Source organism: Tigriopus californicus, chromosome 5 (genome assembly GCF_007210705.1).
Source record: "Tigriopus californicus strain San Diego chromosome 5, Tcal_SD_v2.1, whole genome shotgun sequence".
Lineage (NCBI taxonomy): Eukaryota > Metazoa > Arthropoda > Copepoda > Harpacticoida > Harpacticidae > Tigriopus > Tigriopus californicus.
The window spans coordinates 9,760,978-9,779,685 of NC_081444.1; the positions used below are offsets into that span (position 1 = coordinate 9,760,978).

The window sequence follows — 18,708 nt, forward strand, 5'->3', positions numbered from 1 at the left end:
GGGGGGGGGCTTTTCAAATCTTCATAGCGAAGTCTTTCTTCTCTCCAGTTAGACTTTTAGTCAGTTTTGTATTGAACCTTTGAAATTTGGCAAATTGCCAAACAAAAAAAAAATGTTAAGAAAGAGGTGGAATCAAAAGTTGTTCGACACCAACCACTCCGGGTGTGTGATCATTTATCAGGTCGTTTCAAGGCTTTTTCGCTGCTTCCCTTTAATTGCTGATAATTGCTTGACGCTTTGAAACCGCACAAAAATATCGTCATTACGAACTACTTCTGTGAGATTCATAATGGCATTTGAGTTCAATTTCTGTGCCCAATTACCCTTGTCCTTGTTTGTTTTTGTGCTTGGAAACCACCAAGGTGACTGGTGTGAAACTCGGCGAGGATTGATCTCTTTTTCGATTATTTCTCCCCTCTTACTAATCAACCCCACCCTAATAACTTGTAGCACTTTCATGCATTGTTCAGTATATGTCCTACATGCGAGCAATGTAGATGATGGATGACTTAATCATGATAGTCTTTTCAATGTTTAATTTCATTTTTCTGTCCCCATCAGGTCGCGACCAATTGTCTTTGTCTACCAAAGAACGCGAAGATCGAGTGCGGAAAATTAAAGAGCATCAAGAGGAAGAAAGAAGGAAGAAGTTGGAGGAACTCAAACAGCACGTAAGTCTGACTGACTAAGGTCATTAGTTTACACATATTCTCATGCTGGGGCACCTTGAAACTCAAATGAGGAATTCCTGCCCTCCTGGAGCTACCGTTTTTTTGTACTGCCGTGGCTATTGGTTCAAGTACGGGAAAGTAACTTTAGACAAATATTCACCTTGACGTATTACCGGTTTTCTTTCGTCGATCATTAGTCTATTCGGGCTCTTACAAGTTCTGTTAAAAATTGCGGAGGCAATCTCCAAGTTAGGATTTGTTCCAACCCAAGGCCCTGATCAAGAGTGTCTAGAAGTGGACAGATCCCAGATTAGCTTTAAGCACTTTCAGCTCCATTTAGTCGTTTTACGCACATGCATAATAGTTTGCAAAGAGCCCGTTTGAAGTGATTAAGTTTCGAGTAGAGACCGACAATCCAGGTAATGCATCATCCAATTCAAATATCGCTTTGATAATGAATGAACGATTTGAAATGATGATTTGTCGGAAGGCGTATTTGTTTGCCCGAGAATGATGGACCTCGGGGTGCATCCTCGTTCCAAGATCTAATCTCATTGACCTTGGCTAGTGGGGGATAACTTTTATGGGTAAAACCAAGTCTCCTCCCGCCATGAATCACACCAACTCACTTCCTCGCTCGAACCTATTAATCAAGTGCAAATTCCACCCATGCTCTCTGCACAACCAACACGAGACTGGAAGTCGAGTTGGGGAAACGGAAACATGAAATGGCTTGTTATTCGGTTCATGTTTCCGTACCAAAAAAGAGTGCACGAATATGAATGTGCGAGCCATGTTGGTTCTTTCCCGTTTTTATTCCGGCTCGAGCCATATTTTATGAGCCATTTCGTCAACCAATAGCTTCTTACAAGTTGCACAAAGCCAGGTTACGAATGTAACGAGCTCTTTCAATTACAAATTATTGTTGTTATTATTATTGCTATTACGAGGAGTATTTTGTGACCGTAAGACAGAAACATTGGAGGAGCTCTTTATTACAGCCGCCCAGGTCGTCAATGTCCTGTTGGCTCAATGGGCAGAATGCTCTTTCGAATTCAACGGCTCGAATTTATTTTGGTCTCGTGCCTGGATTTTATTCTCTTTGTCCATCCAGGACTTCACTAGATTTTACGAAAAGAACTGAACCTAAGTACGTGCTTCTGGCCAGTCAAACCACCTGAATGCATGTTCGTACAGTGTACATGTGGATTGCATTACTGGTCAGAGAACGAGCTCGAAAGAGGTTGCTTAAGAGGATTGGCCGGTTAGCCTTGAGAAGAAAAATCTCAACTTCAAGGAGCTTGAGCCACTCAAAATAGATGAAACCCGAGATTTATCTTAAAAGTTCGTCTTCTTCTTCTGGCCGTGAGTAATCTGTGTATGAGATGTTGGAGCGAGACGAGCGAGCACCAGTAAGCCTTTTTCGGTTTTCTTTCTTCAACCTAGTTTGATAATATGGTTGGACCCATTTTCAGACCAACTCCCGAATGTAAGTTCATTCAGTCACTCTGCAATAATGAATAATTAACCTTCATGTCTGTCCCTAATTTTACGATGGAACACGGCGATTTATCCCAACTAGAAAGATGAAGCTCGTTCCATGCCATTCTGATTAAGAGATGGGAGAGCCTCAAAATCCCTTCACATTTTGCGGACACTGATTAGTTTTACGACGGCCAATTTACAAGTACCCTATCTGTGTGCTTTGGGTGGGAACACTCCAATCATTAGCGAAGATGTGGTGTTCAAAAAGAAAGAAGAAAGTAATGTTAAAAGTAGTGGTACTCCGGTAACAGGAGTAAAGGCCCTGTTCGAAATGACAAGGCCCACCACGACCGTGCCATAGAAACCGACGAGGTCGAGTTGCTCCAACTTGTTCATTCATGCAAATCCCCTCGTAAAGTACCTTCTGGGCTGCGGAGAACACATACAATGCACGAGAAAGGCAATCAGGTATTGCAGCTAACCATAGACATGAAGTATAAGGTCTGCTATGTTTTCGCGCCGAAAGAACCACTTGACGACCGTGTACTTCGAGTGTGCATGCTCTCACGTACAGTTCGTAGGCCCAATGAGGTTTTCTCTCGAGGCTGGATTTTCTTCTCGGCTGAATAATCACGAGCAAACACCCTGGAGACCGACGGATTAGGCTGCTCGTGCTGCTTTTGATATCCTCAGCTCTCTCCGCTTCTTACCCGTCAGCCAGCCAGCCAGCCAGAGAGCCCCCTGTGGGCTCGAGAAAAGCCATTATGAGGGAGGGCCTACTTCACGATGATGAAAACGGCAACATCCACAACAACTTGGGTGACATCGAAGGGACCTCAAGCCAAGAGCAAAGACCACGGGTGTAGCAAAGTTCATCATCCAACTGAGTGTCTGATCTCTGGCGACATGTCATCTCCTCCAGCTCCAGATCATTCGTCCAGCGATTATTCTTAAGGCCGTTGTTCAGTTTTAGTTTCTAGATTCATGGTTAAGAGGAATAATAGAACGCGACGGGAATAATTACCATCTATGTAGATATATAGATAGATAGATAGATAGGTTGTTGCGCTATTCTCGGTTGGTCTCTGTCCAAAAAAAAAACCACGAAATTTCACATCTGTCCGCAAGCTCCCAAGATTGCATTTTGGTTAGGCCAATTTTATAGCTGGCAAACCGCAGAACCTCAACGGTTTTCGAAATTTGCTTCGTTCTATGTGCAGCCCTTCTTCATTTCAGAGACGTTTTGATCGGGCCAAAGTAGTTTTCCGTGGTGTTTTTCGTGGCAGAAAGTCTCTAGTTAATTCTAGAATTTGGTTTCGAGTCTCCTTATTTACAGTGCATATGTTGGTGTGTACTAAGTTTGTATCGCTTGAGTTATTTTGAGATTGCCATTGATAGAAATCAGTTTCACCATTAGCATTATCACTCGTTGGCATTTCTCTTGGCCGGTATGCCTGACAGATGGCTCAGATAATCAAAAGTTGTTTATTCAAAGTATCATGACTCCTCACATTTTTATTCACAACCAAGAAATATCTCGCTTTGAACAAACATGTCGCCTTCTCAGCATGTTACGCCTGAACTGCCGTCTTTGTTGGTTCTATATTGGTTCTATAGACAACCAAACACTTGAGGACCAATACAAATGATGAGAAACCCGAGAAAAAATCCAAGTTGATTTATCAAGAACCTTTTTGAGCACAAAATTCTAGGATCGTGCATAAACTATCAATCAGAGTTGGAAGAGGGATCCAGGATTTATTTGCTTGTCTACAGGAAAGTAGATCTCTCACTCGAGTGGACTGGAAGTGGCCTTGTTGTCCGAGGCAGTGGTGGTCCTCCAAGAAAACGAGAGGATTTGCATGTTATGGGTTCCATAGAAATGGACGAGGATGGCTCGGGAATTCTCGAGCAGAGCAAAATACTACAGTACTGGAAACAGATTCGAAGCATCCGGATAATTGAATATCCCCACAAACTTTCTTTCATAGCAATCTCAGGATTCACCTACTGTACGTATTCATTTTCTTTCTTGCAGGCACAGGCATCTCAAAAGTTCCGTGAGCAACAGGAATTCGAACGAAGACGACACTTTGAGCTTTTGAGATCCAAGGAGAACGAGAAGTTGAGTGCTGTGGTTGAGCGTCGAAAAGCCATCGAGAGTGCTGATCGAGAGCGAAAAGAGGCCTTACTCAAAAAGGCCATCGAGCGTGAGGAAAAGATCATGGAGAAGCGACGTGAACAGCAGGCCAGGATGACCTTTGCATTTGGAAGCTCCACACCACGATCCCTTCATCCCAACTTGGGATCCAGCTCGGATATTTGGGGATCCAGTCGCAGGTAAAGAACGAGAGGAAGAAAAACGAAGTAAAAGCAAGCAGGCCACTTTGAAGTCGCTGAAAATTGAGGTGTTCATTTTGGTCATAAAGTTTCACATTTCTCGTCACGCTCGACGTCCTGCCGCGAAAACTGACGAATGAATAGCCTTTCTTCCATTCCATCTTCGTGCTTGGATGCCTAGCTTGAAGGCCTTGCTTTGAATTCATGATGAATGTTCGATTTATGTTTTGCATTTCAAAATGGGAAATCACCTAACGACCGGCCATCACCACCACTTTCAGCATCACTACATACATACGTACCGTACATATTCCCCTACTATCATCATCATCATCATCATCATTATTAGTAGTAGCAGGGGCAGGAGCAGCAGGAGCAGCAGCAGCAGCTAAGAACTATCCAATCCATTCGCACAGATTTGGTCGTTGTCCATGATCAAGTCGGCAGTGGTAACCCCCTTTGGCCTTGCACCTTGTTGGATTACGTCTGTAAAGAATTGATTTTTGCATTGGTTCGAGTCTCCAGCTGGGAAATTCACTTCCACCTCCCTCTCAAACCACTGGCCTTACATGCATGCCAACCAACAACGCCAATGCCAACTAGTAGTGGCGAATTTCCAGAGTCCCTTGCATTCCACAACGATTAACCTCATTCGACCAAACCAGGTCGGATAGACAGAGGAGTGTACAGTATGTACAATGCAGTATTGTGCTACCCAGAGATTCTCAGTGCAAATCGGTTTAACAACCATATGAAATTGGCAATACGTGAGAAATACCGCAAACGGGATTTCGCGCGAAATTGTCCAGATTTGACTGTTTTTCGATCAATGAACGGATAGTGCATTCCATTCATGTACTCTTTAACAGTTCTCTCTTAGCAATTAGGATCAAATAATTTTTGCCCCCTCTAATTGGCAAAGTAACGATGGCTGCTTCTTCTTTCATAAATCCTCCAATTAAGGAGGATTACGAGAAAAAAATCCCGCTGCGATTGTTCTTCTCAGTAGTCCGGCAAAGCTTCTAAATATGTATAGCTTTGCTCGAGACATAAAAAAGGCATTCTTTGTCTGAGCTTGAAACTGCCAAATTCCTGTCGGACTATGGTGGGTGGAAGCATATTTTTAGTTCTAGCCAAGTAGCGCCCTTGAGACAACCACGATGGTTCTTCCTCATTCCTCTCGAGTAATTGAGGGTGGTTTCCAAATATTCATTTCATATTTCAATGTCATTCATCAAGCCCACAAAGCACGTACTTTTAACTCGTCAATAGCAATGGTAAAAAAAATACCCACTGTTTGACATTTAAAGACCTTCAAGTGCCCACATTCCAAGGAGAAGGAGTTGCATTTTAAGCATCCAATATGGCATCAACCAACCAACCAACCAACCAACCAACCAACCAACCAACCAACCAACCAACCAACCAACCAACCAACCAGCCAACCAGCCAATTGGAGAGCAATTAAGAACGAAAAGAGTCCCTTTACACAATGCGTACATGCAGTTAATAAATTCTTTTCTTCGTCTTTGAGATCAGTCTTCCTCCTGAAGATGATTGAACAAAAAGATGGGTGGTTGCGTTAAACTCTGACAAATATCTTGTTCTCGTGAATTTAATTAGAAGAGGAAGAGAGTGGGATGATGATGATGATGATGATGATGATGACGTATTTGTTTTGATGATGTTGGGCGGAGATTTGTATCAATTTGGCTCGGCGATGACTCAAGCTGATAGTGTCGATTCAATGAGAGTTGCGATGCGACTCTCGAACAAGGCCATCATTTCCTTGGCACATACATTTGATGCGCCCTCAGATTAATGGAATTCCAAGCCATTCCAAGTGTCAATGTCAGCGACTCCATATCGTCCTTCCTTGCACTTATTTCAAGAGCAACATGACGGATTTATTTTAAAGGAATCTGATTCTCGTCACTCTTTCAGGTTGGCATCTTCCAGCAATGGTCAAGGGAACATCATGAGTCAATCCATGTACAGTCCCGGCCCCACGGCCAATCGAAAGTCCGCTGAGCGGGAGTTGATGGATGAATCTATGAAGAAAAGAACCTCCTCGGTTCACGGATTAGACAAGAGTGGAGATGGTAAGTTGAAAACACCTCTTCCACTTACGATTTGTCCCTTCGTGTCGTATTTAGTTCAACACTGTGTGATATCCTGGAACTTCGAGCATTGATTGAAATCAGTTCCGGAAAGACTCCAATCTTAAATTTGAACATGAGCGAGATCCAGGATATTTTTCTACGGTATAAAAGTTCAGTAACTAGGAGAGCACATATTAGCAAATATCATTCTAAGGGTAAACTTACTAGGTCAGGAAATGCAAACCGGTTTCAAGAGTTAATCGTTTTGTGAAGTAGAAGTAAACTAAAATTATTGAAATTGACGACCCGACCGGTTTTCAGTTTCTCTCATCATATCATGGCTATTATTATAATGCCCTCTGAGGTTCCAAAGGACAGGAAATAACTTCATTTGAACTTGAAGACACTACATTTAAACCGCCTGTCATTCGTGTCGTCAGCACAACACTCACTGGTTTGCCATTTACCAACCATGCACCCTCGATTGTGCACCCGCTTTCACTAAATAAAGGATTTTTGAGAACACGTCACCACCACCAAAAAAAGACCAACCACCCATATCAAGCGATTTGCTTTCCTCATTCGTATCAGCCACAAATGACATAATTGGTGAACTGTAGCGGGCTTTATTGAAACCATTTTTACTTAACCACAATTAAACAACATTCGGGTGAACGGGTCCTTTCTAATGATCCATCTTTCGCGTTCATTCTTTACTCTACCTACCTACTTATTACTTACTACTATTCCTCTTCAAAACTCTCAACCATCTTGTTTCCTTTATCCTCATGCGGTTAAAATCCATTGATAATCCAACCATCCAGGTCGCCCGAGGTTATCCACATGGAAAGACCGATCTTCAGCGGTCAACCGATCCTCACCTTCGAGATTCTTACCCAACCTCAAGTCTATCATGGCTTCACCGGCCTCTGGTGCGGCCTCGGCCAAAAATACCTCCAATACTAATCTGAAAGGCGTTGGAACAACGGCAGGGCTCCTCTATAGGAAGGACAGATTCACCAAAGTCCAGTCCCAGCCAGGATCGCCCATGGCCGAACAATCGCCATTGTACTGGTTCATTCGCGACATTGACATTGGTGATAGTCACTCTGAACGTAGCTCGAACCGTCGAGCACCCTCAGCTGATGGTCGCGGACCTCGTCCTCCTGGTCCGAGTCCTTGCAGCAGATCCAGACATGACTCGCACTTCATGCGAGGTTCAGCCTCCTTAGTTGGCGGTAAGGAGTGTTGATGGCTCTAATCTAGCTCAGCCCTAGAGGACATCGTGGGTCGTTGGCCAGCATCGACGGGTTGTTTTTTCGATTCCTTTGTCATCCGGTTTTTTTTTTTAAATTATAGTTTTCATCTTTTTGGTTTCTTCTCCAACTTGTCTTGGGTCGTCATGCTATCTACTACTTCTTTTCACAGGCTGCAAATCGAAAGAGATGTTTTCTTTTTGTTCGACGCTCTAGCTCGATTTCTTACCCTTTCATGACAAATCAAATCTGTTCAACTGCGTATTTTCCATTCAGTTCTTTTAGGGGTTTTCCCGCGATTGATTGAATTCAAATTATGTTTTGTTTTATTCAGAAAGTTTTGTTTCAAAATTGGCTCGTATCCTTGGAATTACGTATGCCTTGGTTGGGAGGGGTAGAGGTCCACTATGAAGTCGTTTGATCTCTGAGTTATAACTCGAGCCTTCTAACTTCTACACTTAGGCGAGGACTCTGGTCTTGGCTTGCCTAGTTCCTCCATGAGCCAATCATTTTGTTTAAGTGGAACGGGTGGAACATTCACTGCCCATCGTCGCCGCACTGATCTCATGCCTACCATCACGCCGGGAATGATGGCCCGGGAATCGGGTTCGTCTCGCTCGAGTACACCCGCTGGAACCAAGCGATCCACCCCAGGTAGGGCTGTCTCCATGTCCAGGCTTGACCAATTGTCCAGACCTAGGTTGCATGCTAACCACAGCCCAAGCCACACTAGACACATGGCCAAGGGAACATCAAAGACTTCTCTACCCAACCAACACCAACACCACCACCACCAACAACAACAACAGCCAGGCTCTTCACATTATGTGGACGTGGTGTTTAGGCAGGGCATGTCTGCGAGTGTGTCCATGGGACATCTTAACCGACCTCCATCTAACTCGGCTAATCACATCAATCACCGGTCCCCGGTCAAGCGGCGAAGCTCTCAGCTAGCCAAGCGACCTCCGAGACCTCGCCCGGAAGGTAAGATCAACCCACGGCTATGGGCTGATGATGATGATGATGGTTGGGTTTTCGATGATGATGATGACGTCGCTATCGAAACATGCAACCTCCAGCTACCTACTAACAACCACTACTACCAATGTTACTAACATTTCTCATCGGCTTGGTCCCTGGTTCTCCCCATTTTCCAACATTTCTAACAACCTTCCCTGATCTGTCCTCATCAAACATGGGATTGGTGACGAGGTCTTGTTTTTGGGTCAAATACTAGTATTGTATGAATGGTGAAGGTGTCCAGTTATATAAATGCTTTGTCTTGCCGCACAACCGCACTTACACTCGTGTCAAAATTGAAATTGCCTTTAACTTGTAAGCGCTTCATGTAGCGAATTAGTTCAAGTTGCTATTGTACAAATCAAATGGCCCTTGAGGACCAATCCCAAAACTGTACGTTTGGGTCCTTCCGTATCATTTCATGTGGATAGGGGTCACCATATATAGACTGACCTTGTGTTTGTGTCCGTTTGTTGAGCTTTGTGAAGAACCAACCCTAAACTGATCTCGCTTTATTTCCTCCCTCTTTTTGTGCGCTGTGTCTCATACAGGAATCAGCCGAGAGAGCTCTTCGGTCCATCAATCCCGACCTCCCAGTGCGATGAGCTCGGACTCGAATACCAATACCAATGGAGGGGTTCGAATGCGGCGATCTCACGTCAGAAGAGCCCGGCCCATCAGTATTGCCACCACGGGCATGTCCACCTCCATGATTGAAACCAGACGATCCACACCCTCTAGAACTAATCAAAAATGTGAGCTTGGGAAGCTTTTGTTTCTTTCCCGTTTTTTCATGCTGGGTTAGGATGTCCGCGTCATCGGGAGTTTATTTTGACACGCATTGATTTGTTGGCACTTTTCCGATTTCTCATCACCGCAATCTACATTGCTTGATCTTTTACCGACCACATGCTACCAATTATAGTATTGCCCAAGCTTTATTCACTTTATTTAGCTCAACCCAAACCTTCTTTTCAAGAGTTCTGTCTTCAACTAACCTTGGTCTCGTTTTAGCCTTAACATCATCCACGAGAATGACTCGATCCAAGAGCATAGACAAGGACGACGACAATAACAGTACCAAAAGTACGAACTCCTTATCGAAAAGTCCCTCGTCCAATGCTGTGGGTGGAACGCCTCGTCGAACCCCCGCTCAAGTCAAAGCTGATTCCAACGCCAAGAAAGGGAAGGTAAGTTGATTAGCCGCATGATGCTTGCTGCAGAGCCGTGGAAGCTCAGCCCGAATTGGGTTTACGTCTAATATTCCAAATCGATTCATTGCAGACCCCAGTGAAAGCACCTTCTACTCCAATGAAGTCACCCGTGGGCAAGAAAGATTTTGTGAGCTCTTCAACTTCGATTGAAGAGAGACCACCAAAATCAACCACTCCGGATTTAACCCCCAAATTCCAAACTGAAGAGGTGACCCCTGACGTAATTTCTGGAGGAGCAATCGGAGAAGGCCAAAAGTCGCCTGTAAAGGATAAGAGTCCACCCCCGTCGACGGCAGATGGTGGACAAGAAAACACCGCGGATAGTGGACCTGGAACGCCCAGTAAGAAGATCATCTCAAGTGAGGAAGAAGCCAAAGCGAAATTGGCCGAAAAACGACGACAAATGAAGGAGAAGATGGAACGCGAAGCAGAGCTAGAAAGGCAGCGATTGGTGAGAGATTCATTTAACTTCTAGGCAAGGGATCTCCAACAGATCAAAGAGTGCTAATATTAATCTATTTAGGCCGAAGAAGAACGATTGGAAGAGGAGCGACGACTCAAAGAGGAGGAAGAAGAACGTTTGGCAATGATCGAGGCTGACCGTCTGGCTGCTTTGGCCAGACAAGCAGAAGAGGAAAGGCTTCAAAAGGCCATGGAAGAGGCTCAAAAACGAGAAGAAGAGGAGAGACAACGCAAAGAGGAAGAAGAAAAGGCCAAGAAGGAGAAGGAAGAGGCGGAGCGAAAAGCACGTGAAGAGGCAGAGATGAAGCAAAAAGAAATGGAGGAAAAACATCGGAAGGAAGAGGCCGAGCGTCTAGAGCGGAAGAAAAGAATCGAGCAGATCATGGCCCGAACTCGCGGTAGTAAGGGCACGCCCACTTCGACTCCCAAGAAAGAGGCTGCTGCGGCACCTGATACTAAGTCAGATGACTTGAATGGCACCATTGTCAATCCGGCGGAAAGCGACAACGAAAATGCCTACCAGTCTACGTCAGATCCTCGAGATCAAACTCAACACCATTCCGCGAATGCCGATGACATGTCCGGGGAGCAGAGCTCGTCCACTGCTTCGGCCACGCCCCAGCCCGACCTCCTAGGGGATCTGTTTTCCAATAACAATAAAGAGCAGAGCAACACTCTGGCTTCACCCACGGCACCATCATCAGTGTTTGCTGAGAACGAAAAGAATCAAGCTCAGGATGCGTCACCTAACAAGCAATTGCTCTTGGATTCTCCCGAGGAGAAGGGAACCATAGACACCCAAATTAAAGAAGTGTCTGCTTCTAACTCCAACGGACAGAGGTTCGTCATCTGATTATCACCCAATACACATTTTGTGCTCCATTCAACTTCTAATGTGTGTACGATCTGTTGATTTTCAGCCATGGTAATGGCAACCATGAATTCGACCAGATCCTCGACCTAAATGAGGCTAAAGAATCCTCTGCCTCGGAAGTAACCACAGCCCCCATTATAGCCTTCGAGAATGAGACAACGAATGGAGGTCAAGAGTCTGGTGCTGCAAGTCCGTTGAACAAGTTGGATGCCAACACCGCTGGTATGGCATTTATTGCGTAGGCATTAGGTACAATTAAAACCCCATTTCAACAAGAAAAATAATGCAGCACTCGCTTCATTCCAGTCAGAGCAAGAACCCTCTTGAACTGATGATTTTCAGTGCTAAATATCAATAACAGGTTCTTACGCAACAAGAATGAAGATTTGTTTCTTGACAGATTAATTACAATGATATGTTGATACAAACACAAAATCCCTTTCTTGCAGATTTGTTATCGTGAAGAAACGTGGAGTTGACCCTTCTTTGTTACGGTGATGAAAATGATAACGATTGAGCTTCCTATCAATCAGCTCCACCTACTTCTCTTGTGTCTCTGCGACATGCAGCAATGGATTTCGTGCTTACTGATCAGTTCTAAGCATTTCGTAGCCCTGAATTTGTTCTCTAGTGGTGATTTCCAGTTCTATTATTCCCTGAACACGTGGTGGAATTCCATCGAAGGAAAACAAGAAGAGCAACCCCATTTGTGATATCATTTACGTTTTAGGATCATTTTCGTTGGCGCATCACAAAGACGTTCTTTCGCGTGTTGGTCCTAAAAGCAAGCTGCTACTGCTATTATTACTCTTACTCCGGTATATTTTTTTCTAAGAAAAACTATTCGTCGTCCAGCCCTGCCTGTGCGCTTACTTTTCGGTGAATGTGGCCACGTGAAAAACCCACCCAGAACACACAAGTGCATTATCTCTATCTTTATTATTATTATTGAGAACATTCGACACCTTGCTTCGTGATATTACAGAAGAACATCATCAAACCCACCTGGTTTTGAGAGCTGATGCATAGTGATTCCGTGACTTATGTTCGTTTAGTTTTCGAATATTAATGACGAGGTTCTCCAGTTAACAACAATTCCATCATTAACAATAATGCTCCAACTCATTTACCTTCATTTATCGTCTGGACCACCCATTTTGTTTTTTTGGACCAATTTTGCGCGCCAGGACATGGAAGTGCCTCGTGTGCTTCACTTATCCGTTTGTGTTTGTACATAAGTCCTCTCTGTGAGAACGGTACTTTTTCTTTTCGACCACATTCAGCACCCAAATTCATGAACATCAGATTAATAAAACGGCCTCCATCACGCTCATCTTATGTCATTATTTCAGAAACGAGGATTATTCCAAATGTGTGTGCACTTGATCTATTGGCACCCGCTGCCTGTCAATGAACTATCAAACTGGACAGTATGTACGTAGATAGAGGTGTATGAGACGCGCCCTATGAATTAGCTAGAATGGCTAATAATCCTTGATTGGAATTGAAAACATCCAGTGAAGTGACACTCCCAATAGCAAATAAAATGAAGAAAAAATGAATAGAGTTATCGACCTCAGGTTACGTGAAAGGCAAGATGTCCTCTGGATTGGTGTGGGCTTTCTAAATCCGAAGGCTCGAGAGTCTAACCTATTTTTTACAGACAACCGATTCCGTTTAAGAGGTTGCGCGAGTGAACTGAGTTACTATAATTCGACTATACTTCCTGGTTAGTCTGGTTTTGGCAGTCTAGTTAGGTTAAATGTTTGCTTTAGTGTCATCGTAGAAATAGAAGCCCAATTTTGACAGATTGAATCAGTAAAAATCAGCAAATTGTATTTCGATGTGAAAGGTTGCCAAAGGCTACCAAAGGTTGGTAGACCCTCTGAGGAGAAGGTAAAAGAGGAGGAGGTGCAGGAGGAGGAACTCTGGTCGCCCCCTGAGCATACGATCCAAAAGATGCGTTGTGGTGTCCAGAGGATATGAGAGGCTATAAAATTTAGGTAGGAGAGAGGTTATAGAATTGAGGATGAGACTACGGGAAGGAGAGCGGAACAAGGAGAGGGAAAAAGGGAAAGAAAAAAGTCGTAGCCTCGGCCCCGGGGTTTGAAACCTGTATACCTAAAGCTTGAAAATATCATTACGTTGCCTCTTAGACCGTCCGCCTTCACCAACTCTTTTTGAAATTAGTAATTATCAAATATTTTATGTTCACACCTTCCAAATGTCTCTATAGGGCATGTCAAGTGAGGGAAATTCAAGAAAACATGTAGTCATTCACCCTGATTTTAGGCATTTTGGGGAGAGAGAACTAAGACAAACATCACAGCAGCTCGCACCATCCGCCCATTGAATTTTCAATAATCGAGTGATTTTGAGTGATCTGTGTTACAAAGCCGAACAAAACAAACGTTTTTTGTGTAATAGTCCATCGAAGGACAATAAGCATGCAAAAGGGCTTTATCTGAAGGTGCATTGTCTTATTTCCAAAAAGGATACCACAAAGATCAAGGTTCTTGAGGAACTAGCTTTAGATAGGCAGGTCTCGTTCATTTCCATGACAGAAACTTGGCTTCGACCAGGAGTCTTAGATGAAGAGCTGGCCATGGTTGGTTTCAATTTAGTTTGATGTGATAGAGTAAGCCCTGACAATCCCATTTTTCCGCATGGGGGCATATGTCTATATGTTTGAAATGACCTGCACACTAGTCATGTAAAAATGTCTAATGGAGAAGTAGAGGTCTTAGTGTGTCATCTTCAAGGTCTTGATCTGTGTCCATTGTGACAATATATAGGCCCCCCTCTTGTTCACTAAGCTCGTTCTTGTCAACTCCAACAAAAGAAACCGTCTGTAACTGTCCTAAAAAGTGGAGATCAAAATTCTACTAAGTGTTTATATTTTGCTCACGCACCCTGTAGTTCTACCACCAGCACCTCCGTATCTAGCGCCTTGTGCGGATGTTGCGCTTTTTGCCCTAAGTTTACTTGCTAAAAATTTTGACTTGCACTTTTCGCTTTACCTATAGATTTAAACATGTATATTATAGCACAGCGTTATTAAAAAATGTGAGTAAAAAATTATGCTGATATATTTCTCCAAAAACATTAATGAGATATTGCGTTGACTAGCCCTATGTGGAGTAACCCCATGCATAAGGTCCGAATTTTTGTAGTTTGAATCTGAGAACCTTTTCCAATCCAACTGACTTTGAATCCAAAATCTTCTGCTCTCTGAGAATTCCAATCGGAAACTGAGAGCTTTGCCCAATCGAAAATAATCCAAGTCTAAGACAGTTTTGCTTAATTCAAGTATAATCCAAGATTTTTGGTTTTTCATGGACTTTTCCTAACCGCTACATGGAAAGTGATACTATGACAATGAAAGGATAAAAGCCGTCTATTTACTACATTTCAATCTTTTTAGGTTTTTAAATAGGTTTCAATCTATTTGGTTTACCAACGAATTTGAGTTGGCAGACCGAGCTTGTCCTTGAATGTAGGGTTAATCTGGAATGCTATCTAAAAATTCATCCAAGTCGGACTTGAAAGATGCTACCGGATCAACAAGGCCTACGTATTCCCTACGGATATTAGAGGGAAGCAAATTAAACGATTAAGGAGCCGGAGAAAGATGCGAAGTGGACTTCATTGTTTGATCCAGCCTGGATTCTCGAGTGCTTGAAGGTGCTCTCACAACGCACATTAAGGCTCTACGGTCACTACAATTGACGTAGTAACGGGAGGCAGCGGTGTCATTTTGCATATGAGCGGTCTTTCCTTTAATCTGAAACAAGCTATGCTTTAAGCCGTTAGTTCTTTTTCTTTTCTCGATCTTAACACACTGCTTGCAATGACGATAACAAACGTCGCTTGTTGACACTTTCAGTTTTATAAATTATATGTATTATTGTCCACTTCAAATTCTATTTTAGCATTGGGAGGGTCAGTTTCTTCACTTTCTGACAAGGATGTGCGGGGCTTTCAAAACGTATTTCGAAATTCAAAATTGTGGACTGTCATGATCTATTGATGAGAGAATCCCAAGTAAACGGGGGGACATCCATGATGAGGTCCGAACGGGGAAAACATATTAGGCACATCCGTTTGACTAGTAATCGAGGGCCCACTCATTTTCCATGATAAAGTTGTCAACCACTTCTTTCATGGCGTAGTTGTGAATGAGCTGATCTTGAGTGAGCTTCGTTCTTGTGACTGGATCAAAGTGTCCCACCCGATGAAGGTGTTCTTCTATGTCCTTGCGGTCATAGGTAATACCACTGGGCGTAATAACCGGATCTTTGAGTACCTCAAAACTGATCTTGCCACACAAGTAATCGGGCACATCTCGTTTCTGACGTCGCTCATCTACTTTAGCAAACAAGGCATTCACTTCGGCTAACCGATCTTCAGCTTGGTGTTCCACTTTCTCTACCTGAAAGAAAAAAACAGTTTTCTTTGGGACACATCTCCACCAGTTTTTGTCTTCAATGGAATTCGTTTATAGTTAGTTTTTGCATCAATTGATCAAAAAAGAGCCAGACTAAAACCGGATTGACTAACTGGCACAGCCGTGGATTTTTTCTCTAAGAATTTTAAAAATGATTGTTTTAAGAGTTATCATGTTTGTGAACAATTGGACACGTATTAGATTGAATCGTGTCCAATTCATTCATTTTCCGTATGCCTAAAAGACTTCGGCAATCAATATTTTGAGGATTTTCAACGAAAAGTTTCTGGAAATATCTTAGAAAGAAACCAAATAACCGATACATAAAAAAGAGCTACGTAAAGTTCCTTACTTTTAAAAGTACATAGAAAGTTGTCTTTATGAACAAATTTAAGGCAAGAATATTCTATGCTTTTTTACCCTCTTCAAGACTTCAACTCATAGCGCAAGTCGATTTTCCACAAGATTATTTTTAGCTTTTCCACACTTTGTTGACCTGTCTTTGAGTTTTTGTCACTTATGTTGGTCGAATATTATAACCTAAAAAGGACTTGTATGGCCCAAATAAATCATTACTGGCTTTTCAGACCTTTGGTCTTGTCTCACATTCCTAATTTGACTTCAACAAGCCCAACCAAATCATCCTTGTCCTGTCGAACGCTAGGCTGAACCACGGACTTCTAGAGATGTGGACTGCGAACGGAAGCAAAAGTTTCTTATCTCCCAAACCAATTTAGAACTTCATACGACCACAAGATATTTTTGAGTAGATGAACTTGGTCAAACTTGAGCCCAAAACCATCTTTAGGGAACTCAGGAGACATTTCAAGTTATGTAGTAAACAAGAATTTTCGGCCTGCTCATGGTCAGCTACATAAGCTTTGGACAACATACGAGGTGTGCCCATTCTAAAATCAGCGTAGCGAAATAACTCAAAAATGCGGATGGAATGAGTGATTTGACCTTTGGGAACAACAGAAAGAAGTCGCATGGGGCCAAGTCTGGGCTATAGGGTGGATGTGGGATGATGTCCCAATTTGTTGGGAAGAATATCACTGGGGATACAGTCAACCATGGCTGAAATGCGGCAGTAATGAATTTTTTTTTCATATGATGACTTCAAAACCGCAAATTTGCCATGGATGAAGCGGATTAATAAATATATTGTTAAAGAGGGTGATTACGTGGAAAAATGTCAATAAATAAGTTTCACACCCGCATCCGCATTATTGAGTTATTTCGATATTCTGATTTTAGAATGGTCACACCTCGTAACTTTGTAACGAATCACTTGACAAGTAAATCATATGAAAGTAACCTGCCTTTGATTAGAGAGACCTGCGATTCTTAATTGATTATTTTCATTCGAAAACAGGCTCAGACTTGCATGCTATGACCAAGAGGAGGCCGATTTGGCGGGCAGAACGTTCACAATGCCCATTTCTAGAAGTGGGTGGCTGAACTCACCAGAACGTCCACATCTTGCCCCGTGTGTCGGAGTTCGTCGGCTTTCCGTTCTTTGTCTTCGAGGATCAGCCGATTCAAGTAGGTCTGAAGTTCAATCTCCTGATGGATGCGTTTTTCCTCTTGGATATTCCAACGCTTCTTGCGCACGATCCGTAATTGCACAGCGATATCATCGCCAAAATTCAATTTCTGCTCTTTGGCCAAGTCACTGGCCCTCTGGAGGTGCTTGATGGAATCGTCCAAATGGTCCTTTTCCAACAAAGCTTTGCCTACCCGAACACACAAAACAGAACATGGCTTAGGTCAAGAAATCATACCCACCTACCCCAGAGGCAGATCTGGCCTGGGCCTGGCCTGGGTTTCATTGAGACGTATACCAAAAGTACTAAGGCATCCATCATACACGAGTCCCCCCGATATTACCTAGATAGAAATGGCCTTTGACGAGATTAGCATCCTTTTCGAGGGCCTGTTTGGCATCCCGGACGGCCAAGTCCCATCGTTTCTGATTGAGATAGCACAAGGCTCGATTGGTGTAGTAGTGGGGAATGGCGGGATTCTTGAGGATGGCTTGCGTGTAGCACTCGATGGCCGAGTCGTAGTTCCGCGCCGAGAAGTGCTTATTGCCTGCATCCTTCAGATCCTTATCGCTGTGGCTTTTGCCCGCCATCACGCCCACCTCCGCCACGTCCAAACAGACCCACCGCCAACACCCACCCACTATCCACCCACTAACTGCCACGCCTAGACGACAAGTCGTGTTTGAGGGCGGCTGGTCTTACAGTCCCAGAGACGAATCAATGGCCTTGGCTTTTTAGCCCAACAGCCTTGGAATCAGTCCAGGGGCTAGGATACGATCAAGGCAATCAGGACTTAACCTAACCAGCAACCGACCGGCCAAGAGCAAGGATGAAACCATCAATGAGGTGAAGGACCCAGTCGGCCAAAAAGTAAAAGCCAGCCAAAAATTGTTCGAAACCCAAGCAAAGGATACAGGAATTGACCAGCGTTGCCAGATTTTCAAAAAACTGTTCCGCTAGATCCTGTTTCGCCAAATCCGTCAGTTCCACCATGTCAACTTACTTGTAAGTAAGAGGTTATTATAAGCAATATATATTACAATATTCAGCAAACTATACCTTTATCATGATTCCAGCCCCTCACTTTGAGACGTCTTTTCCTTGTGTCCTACTGAAAAAAAAAACTGATTGCCACACTCGTTTGTATTCCGTCATTTTCTGTCACTTTTTGGCTTACTGTCGCTTGAAAATTTCCGTTTTCAAAAACTTTTCTATTACGTCATTTTTGAAATATTTGGCGGTGAATTCCACCACCTGGCAGCCCTATCCAACACAGATGATCTACCTACC

General features: G+C 43.4%; 2 protein-coding genes across 12 annotated transcripts in view; one reads left to right on the plus strand and one right to left on the minus strand.

Annotated features, from left to right (window-relative positions):
• Positions 1 to 12,757, plus strand: part of LOC131881458 (inner centromere protein B-like) — a gene marked incomplete in the record, with an annotated part of 46,856 nt that extends 34,099 nt beyond the window's left edge. For 4 of the 11 annotated variants that reach the window (XM_059228327.1, XM_059228323.1, XM_059228318.1 and 1 more), the window contains 11 exon segments: positions 562 to 671; positions 4,195 to 4,496; positions 6,441 to 6,598; positions 7,423 to 7,836; positions 8,317 to 8,838; positions 9,426 to 9,629; positions 9,889 to 10,064; positions 10,159 to 10,539; positions 10,612 to 11,390; positions 11,471 to 11,673; positions 11,874 to 12,757. In XM_059228327.1, coding sequence (XP_059084310.1) covers positions 562 to 671; positions 4,195 to 4,496; positions 6,441 to 6,598; positions 7,423 to 7,836; positions 8,317 to 8,838; positions 9,426 to 9,629; positions 9,889 to 10,064; positions 10,159 to 10,539; positions 10,612 to 11,390; positions 11,471 to 11,666 — 3,242 coding nt within the window. 11 annotated transcript variants of the gene reach the window in all.
• A 2,547-nt stretch (positions 12,758 to 15,304) lies between these two features.
• Positions 15,305 to 18,343, minus strand: LOC131880851 (E3 ubiquitin-protein ligase CHIP-like). Its single transcript, XM_059227565.1, has 3 exons — positions 17,762 to 18,343; positions 17,339 to 17,607; positions 15,305 to 15,856 (listed from the first exon to the last, which is right to left on the minus strand). The coding sequence occupies exons 1-3, from the start codon at positions 18,006 to 18,008 to the stop codon at positions 15,533 to 15,535; spliced, it is 840 nt and encodes a 279-aa protein (XP_059083548.1). The 5' UTR covers positions 18,009 to 18,343; the 3' UTR covers positions 15,305 to 15,532.
• Between the last annotated feature and the right edge of the window lie 365 nt (positions 18,344 to 18,708).

Excerpts from the sequence above, each read along its gene's own strand:
- LOC131880851 (XM_059227565.1), bottom strand. The coding sequence starts at position 18,008 with ATGGCGGGCAAAAGCCACAGCGATAAGGATCTGAAGGATGCAGGCAAT. Across the intron at positions 17,608-17,761 it reads CAAAGGCCATTTCTATCTAG|GCAAAGCTTTGTTGGAAAAG; the intron begins GTAATATCGGGG and ends GTGTTCGGGTAG. Across the intron at positions 15,857-17,338 it reads GGCAAGATGTGGACGTTCTG|GTAGAGAAAGTGGAACACCA; the intron begins GTGAGTTCAGCC and ends TTTTTCTTTCAG.